This window comes from Trachemys scripta, chromosome 1, assembly GCF_013100865.1.
Source record: "Trachemys scripta elegans isolate TJP31775 chromosome 1, CAS_Tse_1.0, whole genome shotgun sequence".
Lineage (NCBI taxonomy): Eukaryota > Metazoa > Chordata > Testudines > Emydidae > Trachemys > Trachemys scripta.
In genome coordinates, this window is record NC_048298.1 from 23,140,787 (window position 1) to 23,158,617 (window position 17,831).

The following is a 17,831-nucleotide window of genomic DNA, read 5'->3' on the forward strand; positions in this document are numbered from 1 at the left end:
AGAGTCCTGTGGCACCTTTAAGACTAACAGATGTATTGGAGCATAAGCTTTCGTGGGTGAATGCCCACTTCATCACATGCATGTGAATGAAGTGGGCATTCACCCACGAAAGCTTATGCTCCAATACATCTGTTAGTCTTAAAGGTGCCACAGGACTCTCTGTTGCTTTTTACAGATCCAGACTAACACGGCTACCCCTCTGATACTTTAAGTGAGGAGTTACTGTAGTCCATAGAGTGACCATTTGGAACCGCATGTACCTGATATATTTGTTGAGGCTGCAAAGGTAGAGGATGGGTCTTGCTCCTTCCTTGGATTTGAGTATCAGGAAGTACCAGGAATAGAAGCTGTGATCCTGGTGTTCTGGTGGAATCTCCTCTTCCACTCCCAAAGCCAGCAGAGCACGGATCTGCTTGAGGAGCAGTATCTCATGAGTGGGGTCCTTGAAGAGAGGCAGGGAGGGAGGATGTGGGGAGGAACTGGATGGCATAACCCATCTCGCTGTCAGTGGTAATTGAGCTCCAAGCATTGTGAAAGCAGGCTAACCTGTCCCCAAAGCGGGGAGATAAGGAGAGAGGAGCAACGATTGGAACAGTGGTCTGGACAAAGAAGTCTTCTGCTGCTGTTGAATGCCGTAGTGATGCCTCTCTCCCACTAGCGTGTACACCCCTAAAGACTGCAGGGTAGCCCTCCAGGATCTCATCAGTTTTGTCTAAAAACAGCACTTGGCCACCAAAGGGAAAATTCTTAATGGCTCGCAGGACATCAGGGCAATGCCTGAATTCTGCAGTCAGGAAGTCCTCCTCATGGTGACTGCGGAGGCCACCACTCTGGCATAGGTGTCTGCAACATTCAGCACAAATTGCAAGGATGTCTTAGTCACCAAGCAGCTTTCAGTGACAAATACCCAGAATTCCTCTCATGAGGCTTCGGGCAGTTGGTCTGCAAATTTTGATATAGCGGTTGAGTCAACAAAATCATACATGGACAGCAAGGCTTGCTGGCTAGCAATTCGCATCTGTAAGGAAGAGGAGGTGTCCTGCCCATGAGGTCCACTCATTTAGAGTCCCGATCCTTGGGGATAGACCTAAACCTGCCCCGCTGAGGTCTAACATTCACCACAGTTAGAACTAGGGAATTTGGGGCCAGATGGGAGTAAAATCCCTCAAATCCAGGCATGGGAACGAAATAGCCAATGTGATCCAGAGGCCCTTAGCCAGTTTGAGGTCAAATGGCTGCAAGACATCCACTAATTTGTGGGTGCTCTTTTGGAAAAACTCCACTTGGCTACTGAGGGAAGCAGCTACACACTGCAGAAAGTCTTGATACACCTTAAAATTCTTCAGTACAGAAAAGCAGCACAGAATCATCCAGAGATGAAGCAGAGAATCATAGAATCACAGAATATCAGGGTTGGAAGGGACCTCAAGAGCTCATCTAGTCCAACCCCCTGCTCAAAGCAGGACCAATTCCCAACTAAATCATCCCAACCAGGGCTTTGTCAAGCCGGGCCTTAAAAACCTCCAAGGAAGGAGACTCCACCACCTCCCTAGGTAACGCATTCCAGTGTTTCACCAGCCTCCTAGTGAAATAGTTTTTCCTAATATCCAACCTGGACCTCCCCCACTGCAACTTGAGACCATTGCTCCTTGTTCTGTCAAGGTCCTTAACTGAGCCAAAGCAGGATCCTGTTCCAGGGCTGACGACTCCAGAGGCTTCACAAGGAGAACTTCTGGTGCTTGGGCTTACGGCGGATCGATGGCCACCACTGCAGACCTGGTCATTGATCTTGCCTTCAAGTGAGACTAAGAGCGGGATCTCTGCAACTGAGGAGCATCTCACAGATTCCATGGAGGTTACTGGCATGGATAAGGCATTGATGGACAATAGGCATGAGGCCAGCGGCCTGAATCTCGACCACAAGATGGGCGCCAATCCTGCTACCCATAACGATTCATCAACAACCTGCAAGGCTGGTCAGACGATGGAGAGTGGGAGGATGATGACTCAGTCTCAGATGCCAAGGAGCTTTGGAATTCTGGGGTAAGAGTGGACTGAGACCAGAGGGAGCGAGTAACCAGTCTGACTCAGAAAAAGCCAGGAAGCAGTACTGCAGATGGAAGTGGTACCATCAGTACTGACCATGCTGATGCTGGAAGTGGTGTCAATTGTGAAGTCAGCAGTAGTACCGGAGTGTTTGGTGGTACTAACATCAAGGGTAGTGAAAGCTGCCACGGAAGTATTTGCAGTGCCAACTGTAGTGCTGCTGAGGAGATTCCCAATACCGAGGTCCCATGTACTGATCATAGTACTGGCCCTATTTCCACAACCTGTGGAAAGGGAACATTAAGGTGCAGTGACAACAGATCAGAGGGTTCAGCGGCTTGCTGAGACAATGGGGCTATAGATGATGCAGCCCTGGCAAAGTTCTGGGCCAAAGACTAGGTCTAGACCCAAAAGCAGAGGTGGCCTGTAGCTGCCTGGTACTCTGCCAACATGGTACTGGACTCAACGGATGCCCAGGGGCCAGAAGCGGAGTCAATAATAAAGGTTTTCTAACCTGCCTACTTGGTACTGGAGAAGGATAAGAGATACTCATGCCATCCCGCATGCTGCACCAACTCTGTGCCAGTCCATACCTTCCATGGGGGAGCTGGAAGAGTCACCCTGAGACCTGGAATGGCCTCAATTGGTCTTATGTGACTTTTTCCTTGGTGCAGTCAATGGGGAACACCGCCTCCATTTCTTCAGAGAGGCACCTTCTCTGGAACATGAAGCAGCAGCACTCTCAGAAGCAGAGGGTGATCTTCAACCCGATGCCTGCTTCAGTATGGAGGCCCTCCATGTGGCCTATTCAAGCACGTGCTGTTTCAGGCGAAGGTCCCGAGCCACTGGAGTCCATTTTTTGAATAATCTGCAGATCACACAATGCTCTTTAACATGGGCCTCGCCAAGATAGAGCAGTGGGAATCATTGTTAGTGATCGCTGTCCCATATGAAGAACTAGGTTTAAACCCGGTGAGAGAATCACCAAGAAAAACACACTAATATGACTAAGGGCATAGCTACACTTGCGAGTTAAAGCGCATTAAAGCAGCCCAGTGCACTCACGATGCGTCCACACTGGCAAGGCATGTAGAGTGCTCTGACTCTGCGGCTAGAGCGCTCCTGGTACTCCACCTCGGCAAGTGGAATAACGTTTGATGCGCCCCCGCTGGAGCACTGTGGCGCCAGTGTGGACGCCCTGGTCTGTTAATGCACTCTGATCAGCCTCCAGAAGTGTCCCACAATGCCTGTTCTAGCCACTCTGGTCATCAGTTTGAACTCTACTGCCCTGCCCTCAGGTGACCAACTGTCAGACCCGTCCTTTAAATTCTCTGGGAATTTTGAAAATCCCCCGTTTATTCAGCCAAGCGTGGAGTGCTCTCAGCGCATCTTATCTTTCCAGGTGACCATGCCTCCACGCGCCAGGTGATCCCCAGTATGGCGCAATGGCGAGGTGCTGGACCTCATCAGTGTTTGGGGGGAGGAAGCTGTCCAGTCCCACCTGTGCTCCAGCCCTAGTAATTATGATACCTTCGGGCAGATATCAAGGGACATGATGGAAAGGGGCCATGACTGGGACACACTGCACTGCAGGGTTAAAGTGAAGGAGCTGCAGAATGCCTACCGCAAAGCCCGCGAGGCAAACCGCCGCTCTGGTGCTGCCCCCGCGACCTGCCATTTCTACAAAGAGCTGGACACGATACTTGGAGGTGACCACCTCCACTCCGAGTACCACCATGGACACTTCAGAACCCAGTTCAACAAGGCAGGAGGAGGAAGAGGAGCACAGCGGGAGCGAGGGTGCTGAGGCGGAGGAAGACACCCCGGAATCCCTAGATGCATGCAGCCAGGCGCTGTTCTCAAGCCAGGAGGAAGGTAGCCAGTCACGGTGGCTGGTGCTTGGGGAAGGACAAACAGCAGAGGAGGTTCCCAGTAAGCAGCTTTTATTTTGGGAAGGAAGTTATTTGGTGCAGGCTCTTGGGGCGAGGAGGGTTAGGGCTGCATGCATGCCTAGATGCAAAATAGGGCATTGAAGTGCTCTCTCACATCATGGTAATCTGCCTCAATGATCTCTTCAAAGGTCTCAGCCAGAATTTGGGCAATGAGCTTGCGCAGGTTTCTTGGGACAGCCACTGTGGTCCGTGTCCCAGTCAGGTTAACATGTCCACACCACTGTGCCATGAAGGGCAGGGGGGACCATTGCTGCACACAGGCAAGCTGCATATGGGCCAGGGCAGAAGCCACATTGTAGCAGAAGACCCTCCCTTGCTTCCCAGGTCACCCTCAGCAGCGAGATATCTTCCAGGACGAACTCCTGTGAAAAATGTGGGGACAGTGTTCAGTGTAGGGGCCCCTTGCAGCTGTTGGCTCTCCCCAAGGCACAGAAACCCAGGGGACAGTACAGCCATGAAACAATCATTCCCCCTGGACCCTGTGCTTACTCACCATTTTTGGGCTCCCGTGGGTGGTGTGCTTGCTTTGGGATGGGCAAATTATGCTATTGTGTAGACTGTGCTTACCCTCCTTAAGTATGGGGAAATCATTGCTCTGTCTGGTGTGACAGCAGCAAGGAGCAGTTCAACAACAGTGCCTCTCAAAATCTGAGAGGGATGAGGTGTGAAACATGGCGTCAGAAATCTTAAAAGAGCAACACTACAATTCGATACTACAGAACCTGAACCACCGAAAAAGAAAAATCAACCTTCTGTTGGTGGCATCTGACTCAGATAATGAATATGAACATGAGTCAGTCCACACTGCTTTGGATGCATACAAATGTTTAGCGTATCTGGCATGTAAATACTTTGCAACGCCAGCTACAACAGTGCCATGCAAACACCTGTTCTCTATTTCAGGTGACATTGTAGATAAGAAGCGGGCAGCATTACCTCCTGTAAATGTAAACAAACTTGTTTGTCATAGCAATTGGCTGATTAAGGAGGACTTAGTGGACTTGCAGGCACTTATTTTTGAGTGCAGTTATGTAAAAAAAAAAAAAATCTACATTTATAAGTTACATTTTCATGATAAAGAGCTTGCACTACAGTACTTGTGTGAGGTGAATTGAAAAATACCGTCTTGTTTATTTTTTACAGTGCAAATATTTGTAATAAAAATAAAGTGAGAACTGTACACTTTGTATTCTGTGTTTTAATTGAAATCAATATATTTGAAAATGTAGAAAACATCCAAAAATATTTAAATAAATGGTATTTTATTATTGACTGTGTGATTAAAACTGCAATTAATCACAATAATTTTTTAAATCTTGCGATTAATCGCAATTAATTTATTTAACGGTTTGACAGCCCTAGCTGGAATACTAAGTATTCACTGGTTTGCTTTGAAGCCTGCTTGCCTTCAGCAAAATGATACATGTTGTTATCCGAGAATTCTATTTCCATTTGGTTCCCCACATCTGAATTTCATTTCTATAAAGGACTCCACCAATAAGGGGCTGCTGGGTTGCTGCTCTGCTCTTTGACTTCACTATGTAGCTCTTTAAATCAGAACACTTGAACTTCTTTTGCTGCCATGCAACAGCAACAATTGTGACTTCAATAGCATACAGCATATTCTGAGTAATTGAAAAACTAACCTTTTTAAAGAATGTTACATACTCATATCTAGGAGAACATCCACATTGGTGGATCCTCTCACAATAGAACTTGGAGGTAGAATCAAATTTTCTTGTCTGCTCAGAGTTCCCCTCATATGGGCTAATGGACTTACTGGAGACAATGGTGAAAGAAGCGGGGGTGCAGTCTGAACTATGACATGGGCCTAGTCTTCACTTACCGGCAGGTCCGGCGGCACGCCATCGATGTTCTGGGATCGATCCCGGAAGTGCTCACAGTCGGCGCCGGTACTCCAGCTCACCGAGAGGAGTACGCGGCGTCGACGGGGGGAGATTTCCGGCCGCGTCTGGACCGCGGTAAGTCCGGACTAAGGTACTTCGAATTCAGCTACGTTATTAACGTAGCTGAATTTGCGTACCTTAGTCCGAAGTCCGGACTAAGTGGGGACCAGCCCATGGAGAAAGCACTAGCATCAACACAGTAATGACTAAAAGTGCAAACAGATTGCTGGAAAAACAGTCTGCCAAATCTCCGGCAAGAAAGCTTTCTTTCTCACATAAGAGGAAACCACTAGTTTCTTAGATACATGTGCCTCCAAAGGAGGTGGTTGCTGCATAATGGGGTTGCTTCTAGAAGGCAAAATAGAAAGCAGCAAAGCTCTGATGGGATGTGGTGTAAGAGCATAGCAACAGACCAATTATCCATATTGTGGACCTGCCCCCAAGAAGTGAAAAACATGCTAAATTCAAAGTGACTCTTGTGCAAACAAAATCGCAATGATTCCCAAAGACTGTTACTTCACAGGAATATTTTTAACAAGCGTCATGAATTATTAATATTGACAAGATCACCATTAAATTCCAGTGATCCAGAATGCGTTCAGAAGAAATAAGTTCAAAGGGGATGTTGGCAAACCAGTTACAAAAAGGACTTTTGGGAAAAGAACATACCTCCACAGGGTAGTGTTTCTTATAATGGTGGGATTTCCTGTTTCGAAGAGCACAGTCACTAGAAGCACGTTCTACATTACGGCGTAAGGGATATCCAGATTCAGGTCCCTCCTCACTTGAAACTTCATCAGATACATTTGTTACTGTCCTGTGTGTATCCTAGACCAATTAACAATTTACTATTAGTAAATCACACTATTTTTTCATAAAGGTCTTTTAATTCATCTTAAATACTGCAATCAATTTTCTCATCAATTCTTTTAATTAAAATATTTAATAATCCCTTTTTGCTGAGTAGAGCATAGAAAACAGTTTCCCTCTTTTAGGTTATTGACTACATGGAAATGTGGTACTAGAAGTGATATACAATAGAAGATTATAACATACTAAAGTAGGTGATTAATCATTGCACAGTAGTCGTGTGTCAGGCTAATTTATACTATACTGCAGAATGGATTCAAGATATTCATGTTCTAAGTGATGTTTTAGGTGAAATCACAGCAATCCCAAATGGTGTACGACTCAAAAGAAAAGAAAGCAACATTCTATTCTTGGTTTTGTCCTCTCAAACACAGTAATTTCCATTACTGACAGCTTTTTCCAACCTTAAAATTAAATTTATTTTTACCACCTCTCCCCCCACACCCAAAGAAGTGTAAGCCAGTAATCAACTATGAAATGCTTGGACTGTGAGCATATATCATTCCCTGGTTTCACGCTAATGTAGACGCAGCCCCCACAAAAGGAGAATGGTAGGAGGGACCAAAAAACTTTCAGTTTTCATTCTAAAGGGTTTCTTTTTTAGAAAAATATACTAGTTTCATAAAGGACAACAATGAAAGTCTCTTTGGCTTCTGCCCTCCAATTTCTAAATTTCCAAGGAGATTTTTACTTTAGTGCACGGTCAGTGAAAGAAGCATTCAACAGCTGATTGTTGTTTTGTCATAAAGACCATTTGCCTACTCTCCTACAGATTAATGGCTGCATAAGTAATGTTAAGTACAACTGTTGCATTTGTTTGTATGGGTTTACATGTTGCTCACTGGGTAATTGCGATTTCGCTGGTTGTGCATGTACCTTTTGGACTTTGAAGTAGTGACATGGTAGCATTGCACAGAGTACAATTAATTGGGATGAGCATGGGTGGCATGCTAAACTTATTGTTTATTTTGTCCACTGGATTGCAACTTTGGGTGGGTGGTCCTGAAATCAGGGTTTAGAATAATGTTGTGGCAATGACTGGGTCTCACAAATCTGCAAAAATTAGGATTTGCAGTAATGCCTTTTTTTCCAGCAAATCAGGCATCAGGCCATTGTTTGTAGTGAAGGGTATTGGTTCAGGTTGCTTCCCCATCACCTGCAATGCACAGAAGTCTTTGGCTAGGCCTGAGAATTAAACAGCTTTATTAAATGCACTGGGCTTACAGTCTGATTAGGTCTTCCATAGGCGCCGACTTCTGCTCCCACCGGTGAGTACTCGACCCCTCTCTACCCCCAGCCCGGCCCTGCCCCGACTCCACCCCTGCCCCTTCCCCATTCCAATCCCTTTCCCAAATCCCTGCCCTGGCCCCACCTCTTCCCCTGAGCGCACCACGCTCCCGCTCCTCCCCCCACTCCTGGAGCTTGCTATGCCACCTAAGATGGGAAGCGCTGGGAGGTACGTGGAGGAGTAGGGACGCAGCGCGCTCAGGGGAGGAGGTGGAGGAGGAGGGAGCCCAGGGGAGGGGAGCTCCAGCCCCGGAACACCCATGGAGTTGGCGCCTATGAGGTCTTCAACAGTTGAGCTGTTTAGCATTTGATTACTGAAAATTGGGCAAGTCTGCCACAGCATGAGGTGAGAGTTGCTTGTCACCTTAATATACTGCCAATACTGGTTGTCTTTTTAAATACTGTGTTTGTTGTTCCAAATTACAATAATATTGCAGGCATTTAGCAAAAGGTGAATGCTTCTGTGCATCCTTATTGAACTCTGCCATTCTCAAAGTTTCTTTTAACAAAATTATTTAAAGGAATAAAAGGCAACTTCATTCAAATTAGATATTAAACCGATAAATCATTCATTAAAATTATAGTAATGGATATTATCTGCTCTTAAAATTGTTTGTTCATAAACCGTTTTCTGAATTTTTTTTCTTGTTAGCTGCAAGAGTTCTGCTTTGAAGCAAAATATCTAGACTCCTTACTCAACAAAAGCTTTTAAAATAGTCAGACTTCAAAATGCTGAATTAGCAAGATTTAGCAACAAGTGTGTCAATAATATTTTCTGATTTCTTTCATAAATAATGAAAAATACTTCTCCTTTTTCTGATGTTAACAGGTATAATGAGAAATGCCACATAAGTAGTTTATATTTCTATAGAAATTAATTTACCTCAACATGACTTTTTTCATAATTTATTCTAAATTTAGAGAGGTCTTTGTTTTTCCAAATAGATTAGATACATTTATAATTATCCAGAAAACTGTTTATGCATGTATAAAAAGTGTTATGAGAGCTTGGAACTTCAAAAACGTGCTCACCATTTGACTGAGGAAAAGCAATATAAAGCACATTGAGGAAACTGATTTTTTCCAGAACCTTTTTCACAAGTCTTATTTTATCTTCAACATACTGTAAATGACGATTATGATGCCAGAGCAGATAGTGATAAATCAGTGAAAGCATCCTAAATTACAGTAATTACAAATTAAGTGTGCCAATCAGTAGAATGCACATCAAGGGACATGATCAAGGATAAGCATGAAACTACCGTATACAAATATTCTAAATCTCACTTGCCCAAGTGTATCAAAACCTGAGGTAGGTGTACAGAAAGAGTACATATGTTGCACTTTCTATGGATCCTATCTATGGAAGACCCCAAAACGGGTCCCTCCTTTAAAAATGTCTCTCACTGAATGAAGCCAGTGTCTCTCAAACTTTCCTTAGGCAAAAAATTCCTGTTTTACCACTATCATTACCTTCTAGGAGGTAGAATAATAGGCTGCTCCTCATTTGCTTCCCTTCACTTTTCTTAAATGCTGCACTTCCAAATCTTCATGTACCAATAATGGTAGAGTTGTTTTGGAGGAGAATGAAGTAAGGTGAAATAGGAGAACTGAGAGCTATCAGACCTAACCAGCCAAGCTCCATGTTGAGCAACACATCCTTCCTCCTCATTATGCTCTGCTTTCTGACTATCTTTCTTCTCTCCGATCCCCTCTGCGCTCTGCATTTCAGAGTGCCTTTTCACTTCCATGGGGAAGGGAAGGAAAGAAAACACTTGCAGATCTTTGCACTTATCCACAAGAGAAGGGGAAGGAGAATCCATGAACACGGACGATTGGCAGGGAAACCCTTTGAAAGTATGGGCTTATTTGAATTTTGGAAGTCATCATTACTGTGAAATGTGTCCAACTGTAGCAGAGAAGCAGACTCATTCCAGAGAAAAATCTAACAGAGGCAGGTGAGGTAGAAGCAAAGCCTTCTCATGAAGGCTAAAACAAATAAGAAATACAAGGACACATGGTGAGTCAAGTTAAAGAAAATCAGAGAACCTAAAAGTCAGTAAAATGAGGTTCCTGTGGTAGGAATTGAGCCGTAGATATGCACTTGCCCAATCCTGGGTGACCAGTGCTACTGGGGTTCTCACATTGTGTCTATGGCAACATAGTTATGAAGTAGCACTCGCATAAATTACCACAATTTAGATATAATAAAATATTTCTGAAAAGCAGTATTTTTGCCTTTGGGATGGCCTAAGTTGTTCAATGTGTGTGTAATTTCCCAACACATTTTGCCAGGAAGGACGACTCCAGTCACCACTACAAAAAGATGTCAAGTCTTTTATGCAAAATTCAGTTGCTTCCAGTGCATTTTGTCTACCTGCAGATATTTTTTCTTTTATTTCTTTTTATTAAAATATTGCCCTGAGATTTTGGTGGAGATTTCTTCTTGAAGGAAGAAAATATTGATAGGACAGTGAAGAGAAAAATATAAGGAAAAATTTAAGAGCAAGAAACCCAGAACTAGATCTTGCACTTAGGCCTTTAGTATCCTAACACAAGCCCTATTAATTTTTTTTTTTAAGTTTAAAAAACACAGGGTCAAGATATAAATGGGAACCTATCCAAACTGCTGTGGCAATATGGTGTGCATATAATTGGACACACTACTGTTAGTTACGAAACAATGAACCATGCTTACTTTGTGAGGACTGTGATTGTTGTACGTGTTTCTCACAGTTCCTGTGCTCCAACCTCCCTCTTCTGGCCTAATCACTTCACAGTGAGGCTCATGGGTCTGTACTCCATCTTCACTGCTTTTACCTGTCTTTTTCCCATCAAGGGAGACATAGCCATTATCAGTCTCTGTTGATTTATCTATTGAATTCTTTGCTTTCTTTGATCTAGATTTAAAACAAAACAAAAAACAAACATGCACATAAAATTACTGTACGACTGTTATTGTCTATGTCCTCTCTTACCCTTCTCCCCCAACTATTTTTGACTACTAGTTTTCATACATCTCAACAATGAAATCTAAATCTGATTCAGTAGTATCTGTGCTACTTTTCACCATTTAAAGCTTATCTGTTACAACTGTAGGAATCTGGAATACCAAATGAAACATCCAGCACATGAAAGATTATTATATATTACAGTACTGAAAGAAGAGATAAAGACCAAGAAAAGCTGTATTTTACCAAATAAGGCTTTATAACAACAACTTGACAAAGCCCATTGCAAGTTCTGAATGCAATACATTTCCCTGTTCACATTTTTGTATCAAACAGAAACATAAAGGTATGCCCAAATAGCTGTTAATTCTCAGGAATTTTTAACTGATACTTACTGAAACTAAAATTTCATATTCCTTGCACACCCTTGCATGAAGCATGAATTAATTATATATTGAATTAAAATGAAAACCGCTATCCAAAAGTTTAACTTTTTGGCCTAACTTCACTTTGCTTCATCAGCAATCTAAAAGTTTATGCTAATTAGGAGATTTTCAAATGCATAATCCAGGTTGTTGCAGTCTCCCATATTACCTGGCAACAGTATGACTATTAGTGTTAAAGTCCCTGGCTTAAGTCCTCCCCTTCCAAAGCACAAAAGAGTAGCACAAGTATATACAGCCTATTTCAAATGACACACTAAGTGGAGACAGGAAGGAGGCAGGACAGAAAAAGAGAGAAACTAGAATAATTCTAGTTCTACAACTCTTAGAATAATCTCCCGTCCTGTGCCCCTCTCTTCCCATCCTACACACCAACATCTCTGAGTAAGCAGCAGACATAACAACAAGTGGAAACTCTAAAGAAAGGCTTACAACAGTGGAGTTTGGATGACTGCACTTCCAAATTACAACTTGGTATCTATGATGGCTTCCAACTGATGGTGGTGGTGAATGTGTGAAGGAAAAAGAGCAGGTGGCTAATTTACCAACTGATGAGGCAGAAAGCTCAGACCTGCAAGCCCTTAAGGTTGACACACTTTGGACAAGTCTTATAGGCACTGTTGGATCAAAATCTTTACCCAGTGAGCAATGGAGATCTTGTAACAGGACAAGGTGGCACACAGCTATATGAAGTAGGTAAACAGCTGCATTTTAGATTTCTGGATTACAAGTGTATGTCCAGACCATAAAGCTTTATTGTGGGAGTAGAGGGCTGTGTACACAAGGTAGGTAAAACATTAAGTTATCTGAGTTCTTTCTTCTGTATATCCCCCTTATTGAGAGAGAAACTGGTGGTGCAGCTGGACCACCACTATATCTCCCAGTATTTGGATCATACTATGGCTCCTCTCGAAGAACTTACTGTTGGCAAGTAACCGTCATCTGAACTTTAAAAGTATGAAATAAATTTAAGGGGCCACATTGGGGAGGCAGAACACCCCTACCTAAAATAGGTACATTAAAATTTTGCTTTGGTGTTGAACTACAGTGTTGAAATTATTTACTTAATAGATGAAGAGTAGGCTAGAGAGATGGAAAGGGAGATGCCTATGAAACCTATCATTTATGGAAAATGGATGATTAAGCATAGGAAAGAAAGCATAGGAAATCAACCCTCTGGTGCTAGCTGGACTTGTTTGCAAGAGAATGCGCTTCAGGAAGTCCCAACAACGAAGAGGCTAAATAAGATAAAGGAACAATAGTGACAAAATAGTCACAATAAGAGGGAGGCAGAAAAAGCTCATTTTAATGCACTAAAACAATATTTTTGGTATTTTTCTTCTTCATAGCTACAGTGTTTGAAAAGAAATGCAAATCTCATGAGACACACAGTTAGTAGAAATTCAGTATAATACAAGACAATTAAGTGCTCAATTCTGATCAAGTCTACCACAAACAATTTGCTACAATTAAACGTTAAATAATATTCAGGTAATTCAATTCCTTAGAGCCTTTTTCTGTGTACAGTATATTAATAAAGAACCAAAGGTCATTAAATGTCTTCTGGCAGACAGAGCATCAAAAGTATTAAATGAAATAAGTAGTAATGAAATATGAAAATTCAAACCAGTTCTTGTAGACAGCGCACAGATTTAAAAAAATGCAAAAGCATAACCAGTGAGACTCTGCTATTCCATGACTTATTGAACTGATGCATGAGGTACAGTTGTGATAATTCTTCCAACTTTGATTCGAAATGCATTCATAGGCCTGTAAAGTTCAAAAAGGTTCTGGTTCAACTAAACCTGGTTTTCCCCATGATCAACTTTCACTGCAAAGATGAGGCTAGACAGGTTTGAACATCCTGTAAACGTTTACAGGAACTGGAATTGGACACACTGGAAAATATTATGCACTTGCTTCATGTGACCTTTCCCAGAAAAAACAGTTTGAACTTGAAAAGTACTGGGAAAGAGCAACCCCAAAGTACTCCCCAAAAACCACATTATTTCATTTTTTTCCCCCCACTACAATGTACTTTAAAAATTTCACCTGAGGTGGGGAACGTGTGTAACTCTCTATTAGAATGTTAATACATGTCTATTACAGATTACTATATGATGTGTGAAAAATCGAATAAAGTGTACGTATAGGGGGATAACATGAACACTTGTAGGAACATGATGGTGTCTTGCGATTTACAGACATACCAAAAGACAGGACAGGCCAAGCATTACTTGAGATGGTCTCCTCTCTGGATTAGCTAGAGGAAAGTGTTAAGGAAGGCTTAAATAAGGTTTCAGGAAGATAGATTTTCATTATCATAAATTGGGGGAAGTAAGGAAGGAGAGACTAAAGAGCAAATCTTCTTTCTGTAAATGGAGAAATAGTCTGCTCCCTTTACTTTCATCTGTGCTGATCTTAAAGATTCTCTCCTGACCCAATCCTAGAGTTGTTCAAAATTCAGAACTGAGGTGTTACATTTTGTCTGTTCTTTGAAACAGATACTGACTTATTTATTATGAATGTGTACAGAGCTTAGCTCAATGGGACCCCAACCTGGTTGAGATTTCTAGGTAATATCAAAATATAAATAATAAATTATACAATTTGTGCAAGGTTTCCCTCACCAAAATGATATTCAAGATGGGGTCAGAATTTCATAGATTCCTTCTTGCGCTGGATGAAAATCAAGTATTGAATGTTCTACAAGCTACTAATGACATTGGACTCTGCTATTCAAAATGCATGTTTCAAACACTTCCAAATTATCTAGGTCTGAATGTATGTATATATTTGATAAAAACTGTTTTCACTCTATCATGTATTTCAATTTATGATATACTCCAAGAACAATACATCCACTTCTGTAAATACGATCCACTGCTTCAATCAGCCATTATAATAATATACAAGAACATAATGAACTAGTAATGTGGGGAGAGTGCTGGGTGGGGAAACCATGAATTCTGTTACTGTGTAAATTTCAGCCTTTCTTGGAAGAATCACTGAGGCTCACTTCCTCCACACTCATCTCTCAAAGATTCTGCATTGTGAACTTCCTGCCTGAAAATGCTGGACTTCTAGAGCCTTTAAATACTGACCTGCGTATTTGCCAGAGAAGAGAGACATTGCTAGAAATCAATAAGAGGCAATACATCCCTCCAAGAGGTATGTATTCTGTCTCTTCAATGCTCTCAGCCCCTGGTATAAATACACTGCACAACTACTAGATTGGTGGCCAGCCCCACTTCTTGACCAAACTGTATACATTTAATGGCGTTTCTGATACTTTGTTCTAAAAGTAGTATAGTTGTCATCTTTGGAAATTAAACTCTGATGCAAGACAAGACTGTTGGGCAACATATGTTAAACTGCTTAATTTTATTTCTTTCAAAATACTAACACAAAGAGATGAAGGTTTTAAAATGAAAAAAAAAAGCATTGAAAAATCCCAGCTCCTAGGTGCCATTGTAACCTGACAGACCCCGGTTGTCAGTGGGTGGGATCGAACCTGGGACCTCTGGAATTTAGTGCATGAACCAAAAGCCTATGGCTGTTAACTAAGGCTGTAGAGCAGACTCATTAATCTCTCTCTCTAGGTGGTCTCAGTGCCACTAGATGAGACAGAACACTACACCCAGTAGGTGTGTGGGTTACACCATCATACACACATAACACTCATTATTATATACAATATTTTAAGTGTTCGGGGAAAAAAACACATGTAAAATATTTCCTCTATAGAGGAAAAAATGCAAGGGATTGACTGAACAGTTTATACACAATGAATCATGCAGGCAAATATCTGGGCAACGATGTTAACAATTCCTTTGGGACAGAAAAAAAGTCACAAATCAAATTCAGTTCAATTTGTTCCATACCGAAGGCTATGCTAGAAATAGTATTTTCTGCACTGGTAGCTCCATAGCAGTAGTAGAGCAATAGCATAAAACTTCACCACAGCTAGCTTCCATGATTCTCTGTGTTGACTGCAATTAGACCCTTCTGACTAAGGAAAATGGAAGTAATCATGTACAGCGAAATGTTGAATGTGCCTTCAACTACAGTACTAAGTGCTTGTCTACATGGAAACATCCAGGAAAGTGAATCCAAATTAACGAATGGTGTGAATTTGAAGTGGCTTTGTTAAGCTGCATGAAATCCCTGTGTGGATACTATTATTCAGAATTAAAGTAGCCTTAATATGGTTTAGTTTAGTTCTCTTAGTGAATTAAGCTAAACTGAGTACAAACCCACCTGAAGCCTGTGAGTATGCACTCAGCACAGCTCAGCCCTGCCTCCACTACTGCTACCCATACAACCGCAGCTACGCTGCTATTTACACTCATGCTAGGTTGATGAAAGCAAATGCTAATGTGTACACAAGCAAGGAAATCACAGACCCCAGCTCATAGTGTAGACAAAGACAACTTGAGCCTTCCTAATGACCTAGTAATAGTGCTATACAATGTGCCATACGAGACATAGGTTAGATCTGAGTTTGCAGTTTCTTCAGATGGGCTGTCAAAGAAGCTCTAGCCTTTCAGGGTGGGGTGTAGCAAGTTCTTCTCATTGCTTATAACCCTGAGATTTGATTAAATGATGTAAATAAGCTCTACAGTGAGACACAGTCCTGCTTAACTGTAAAGATTATGTATGTGATGTTGACCCTTCAGAAAGTGAGGTAAAATTTTGGGGTGCCACAGGCCTGATCCTGTGTGGTGCTAAGTGCAGTTGACTTCTATGAAAGTAGAAGATATTCAGCACTTTACACAATCAGCTCCAAATGCGCTGGAATAGATTGCATGAAGAACAATTTACTGAGATGTGAGCTTACTCAAAAAGATCACCCGTTTGATATTACTTGTACTTTGCAAAGCCAGTTTATTTTATATAATGAAAAATGTAAATAAAATGTATATAAAATTAAGATGGGACAGAATTGCCAGTGCTTTAAAATATCAAAGCCTGCAGCTCAATACGATGCTCCTGGTAATTAACTTTAGAACACCGAATAAACTTTATCAGAGTTTAAGAGCACAATCACAAATATAAATTGTTCGTGTAGTAATATTAAGACGAAACTTCCACGATAGAAAACATACATGTAGGAAACTGCAGTATCCCTTTTCTCAATTTTAGATCACCTTAGATTACATACAATATTTTGAACAGTTTCTAAATGCCTCCCAATTTTTAATGCAGCTGTATAGTGCACTTGCATTTGGATTCTAGAGAGCTATTGAATGTTTTTACGTAAGTTTTCCGGAGGACCACTGTTTGGATAGATTCATTGTTCGCAAAAGAAATAAGCTACTGAAGGGCACAATAACTATACTTTCCCTCCAATCGTATAAAGGCTTAATTTAAAAAAAGAAATATGCAAGTTGCACTTCATTACCTTAAGTATTCTATTGTCCTTCTTGAACAATAAAAGCTTATGGGTATTTGACACCTTGACTTTTTTTTTTTTTTTTTTTTTTTTTGCGCGCGCAGGCATAGAGTTAGAGCAAAGAAATATATACATTTAAATTTGTCATGTCATGGAATTCCATTGCCACCAGTAAGTTATTCTCTGACAGGATTTAAAAATAGAGAAACTGAAGTTTCTTATCTTTGATAGTCCTTATATCAGAGGTGGGCAAACTTTTTGGCCTGAGGACCACATTGAGGTTGCAAAACCGTATGGAGGGCTGGGAAGGCTGTGCCTCCCCAAACAGCCTGGCCCCTACCCCCATCTACCCCCTCCCATTTCCCGCCCCCTGACTGCCCCTCTCAGAATCCCCGACCCAACCAACCCCCCCCTGCTCCTTGTCCCCTAACCGCCCTCTCTCAGGACCCCCCTCCCCTAACTGCCCACTGGGACCTCACCCCCTATCCAACCCCCCTGCTCCCAGTCCCCTGACTGCCCCAACCCTTATCCACACCCCCACTCCCTGACAGGCCCCCCGGGACCCCACGCCTATTCAACCCCCCCATTCGTCATCCCCTGGCCCCATCCACACCCCTACCCCCCTGACAGGCCCCCCAGGACCCCACGCTTACACCCACCCCCTCCCCGTTCCCCATCCCCTGACCACCCCCCACCCCAAACCTCCACCCCATGCTCCCTGACTGCCCCTTGGCCCCCCGCCCCTTATCCAACTTCCCAGCCCCCTTACCATGCTGCTCAGACCAGCATGTCTGGCAGCTGTGCCGCCTGACCAGAGCTACACACGCTGCCGCACTGCCCAGCAGGAGCTTGCAGCCGTGCTGCCCAGAGCACTGCCTGCATGGCTGTGGGGAAGGGGGGACAGCAGGGGAGGGGCCGGGGGGGGTTAGCCTCCCGTGGGTCGGATATGGCCATAGATATGGTGGGCCATAGTTTGCCCA

At 42.7% G+C, this 17,831-nt stretch overlaps 1 protein-coding gene across 4 annotated transcripts in view; it reads right to left on the reverse strand.

Annotated features, from left to right (window-relative positions):
* PHTF2 (putative homeodomain transcription factor 2) overlaps positions 1-17,831 on the reverse strand; it is a 145,306-nt gene that overhangs the window by 40,778 nt on the left and 86,697 nt on the right. For all 4 annotated transcript variants that reach the window (XM_034765851.1, XM_034765841.1, XM_034765823.1 and 1 more), the window contains 2 exons: positions 10,761-10,962; positions 6,575-6,733 (listed from right to left, as the gene is read on the reverse strand). In XM_034765851.1, the coding sequence (XP_034621742.1) occupies positions 6,575-6,733; positions 10,761-10,962 (361 nt within the window). The remainder of the gene's footprint in view (positions 1-6,574; positions 6,734-10,760; positions 10,963-17,831) is intronic.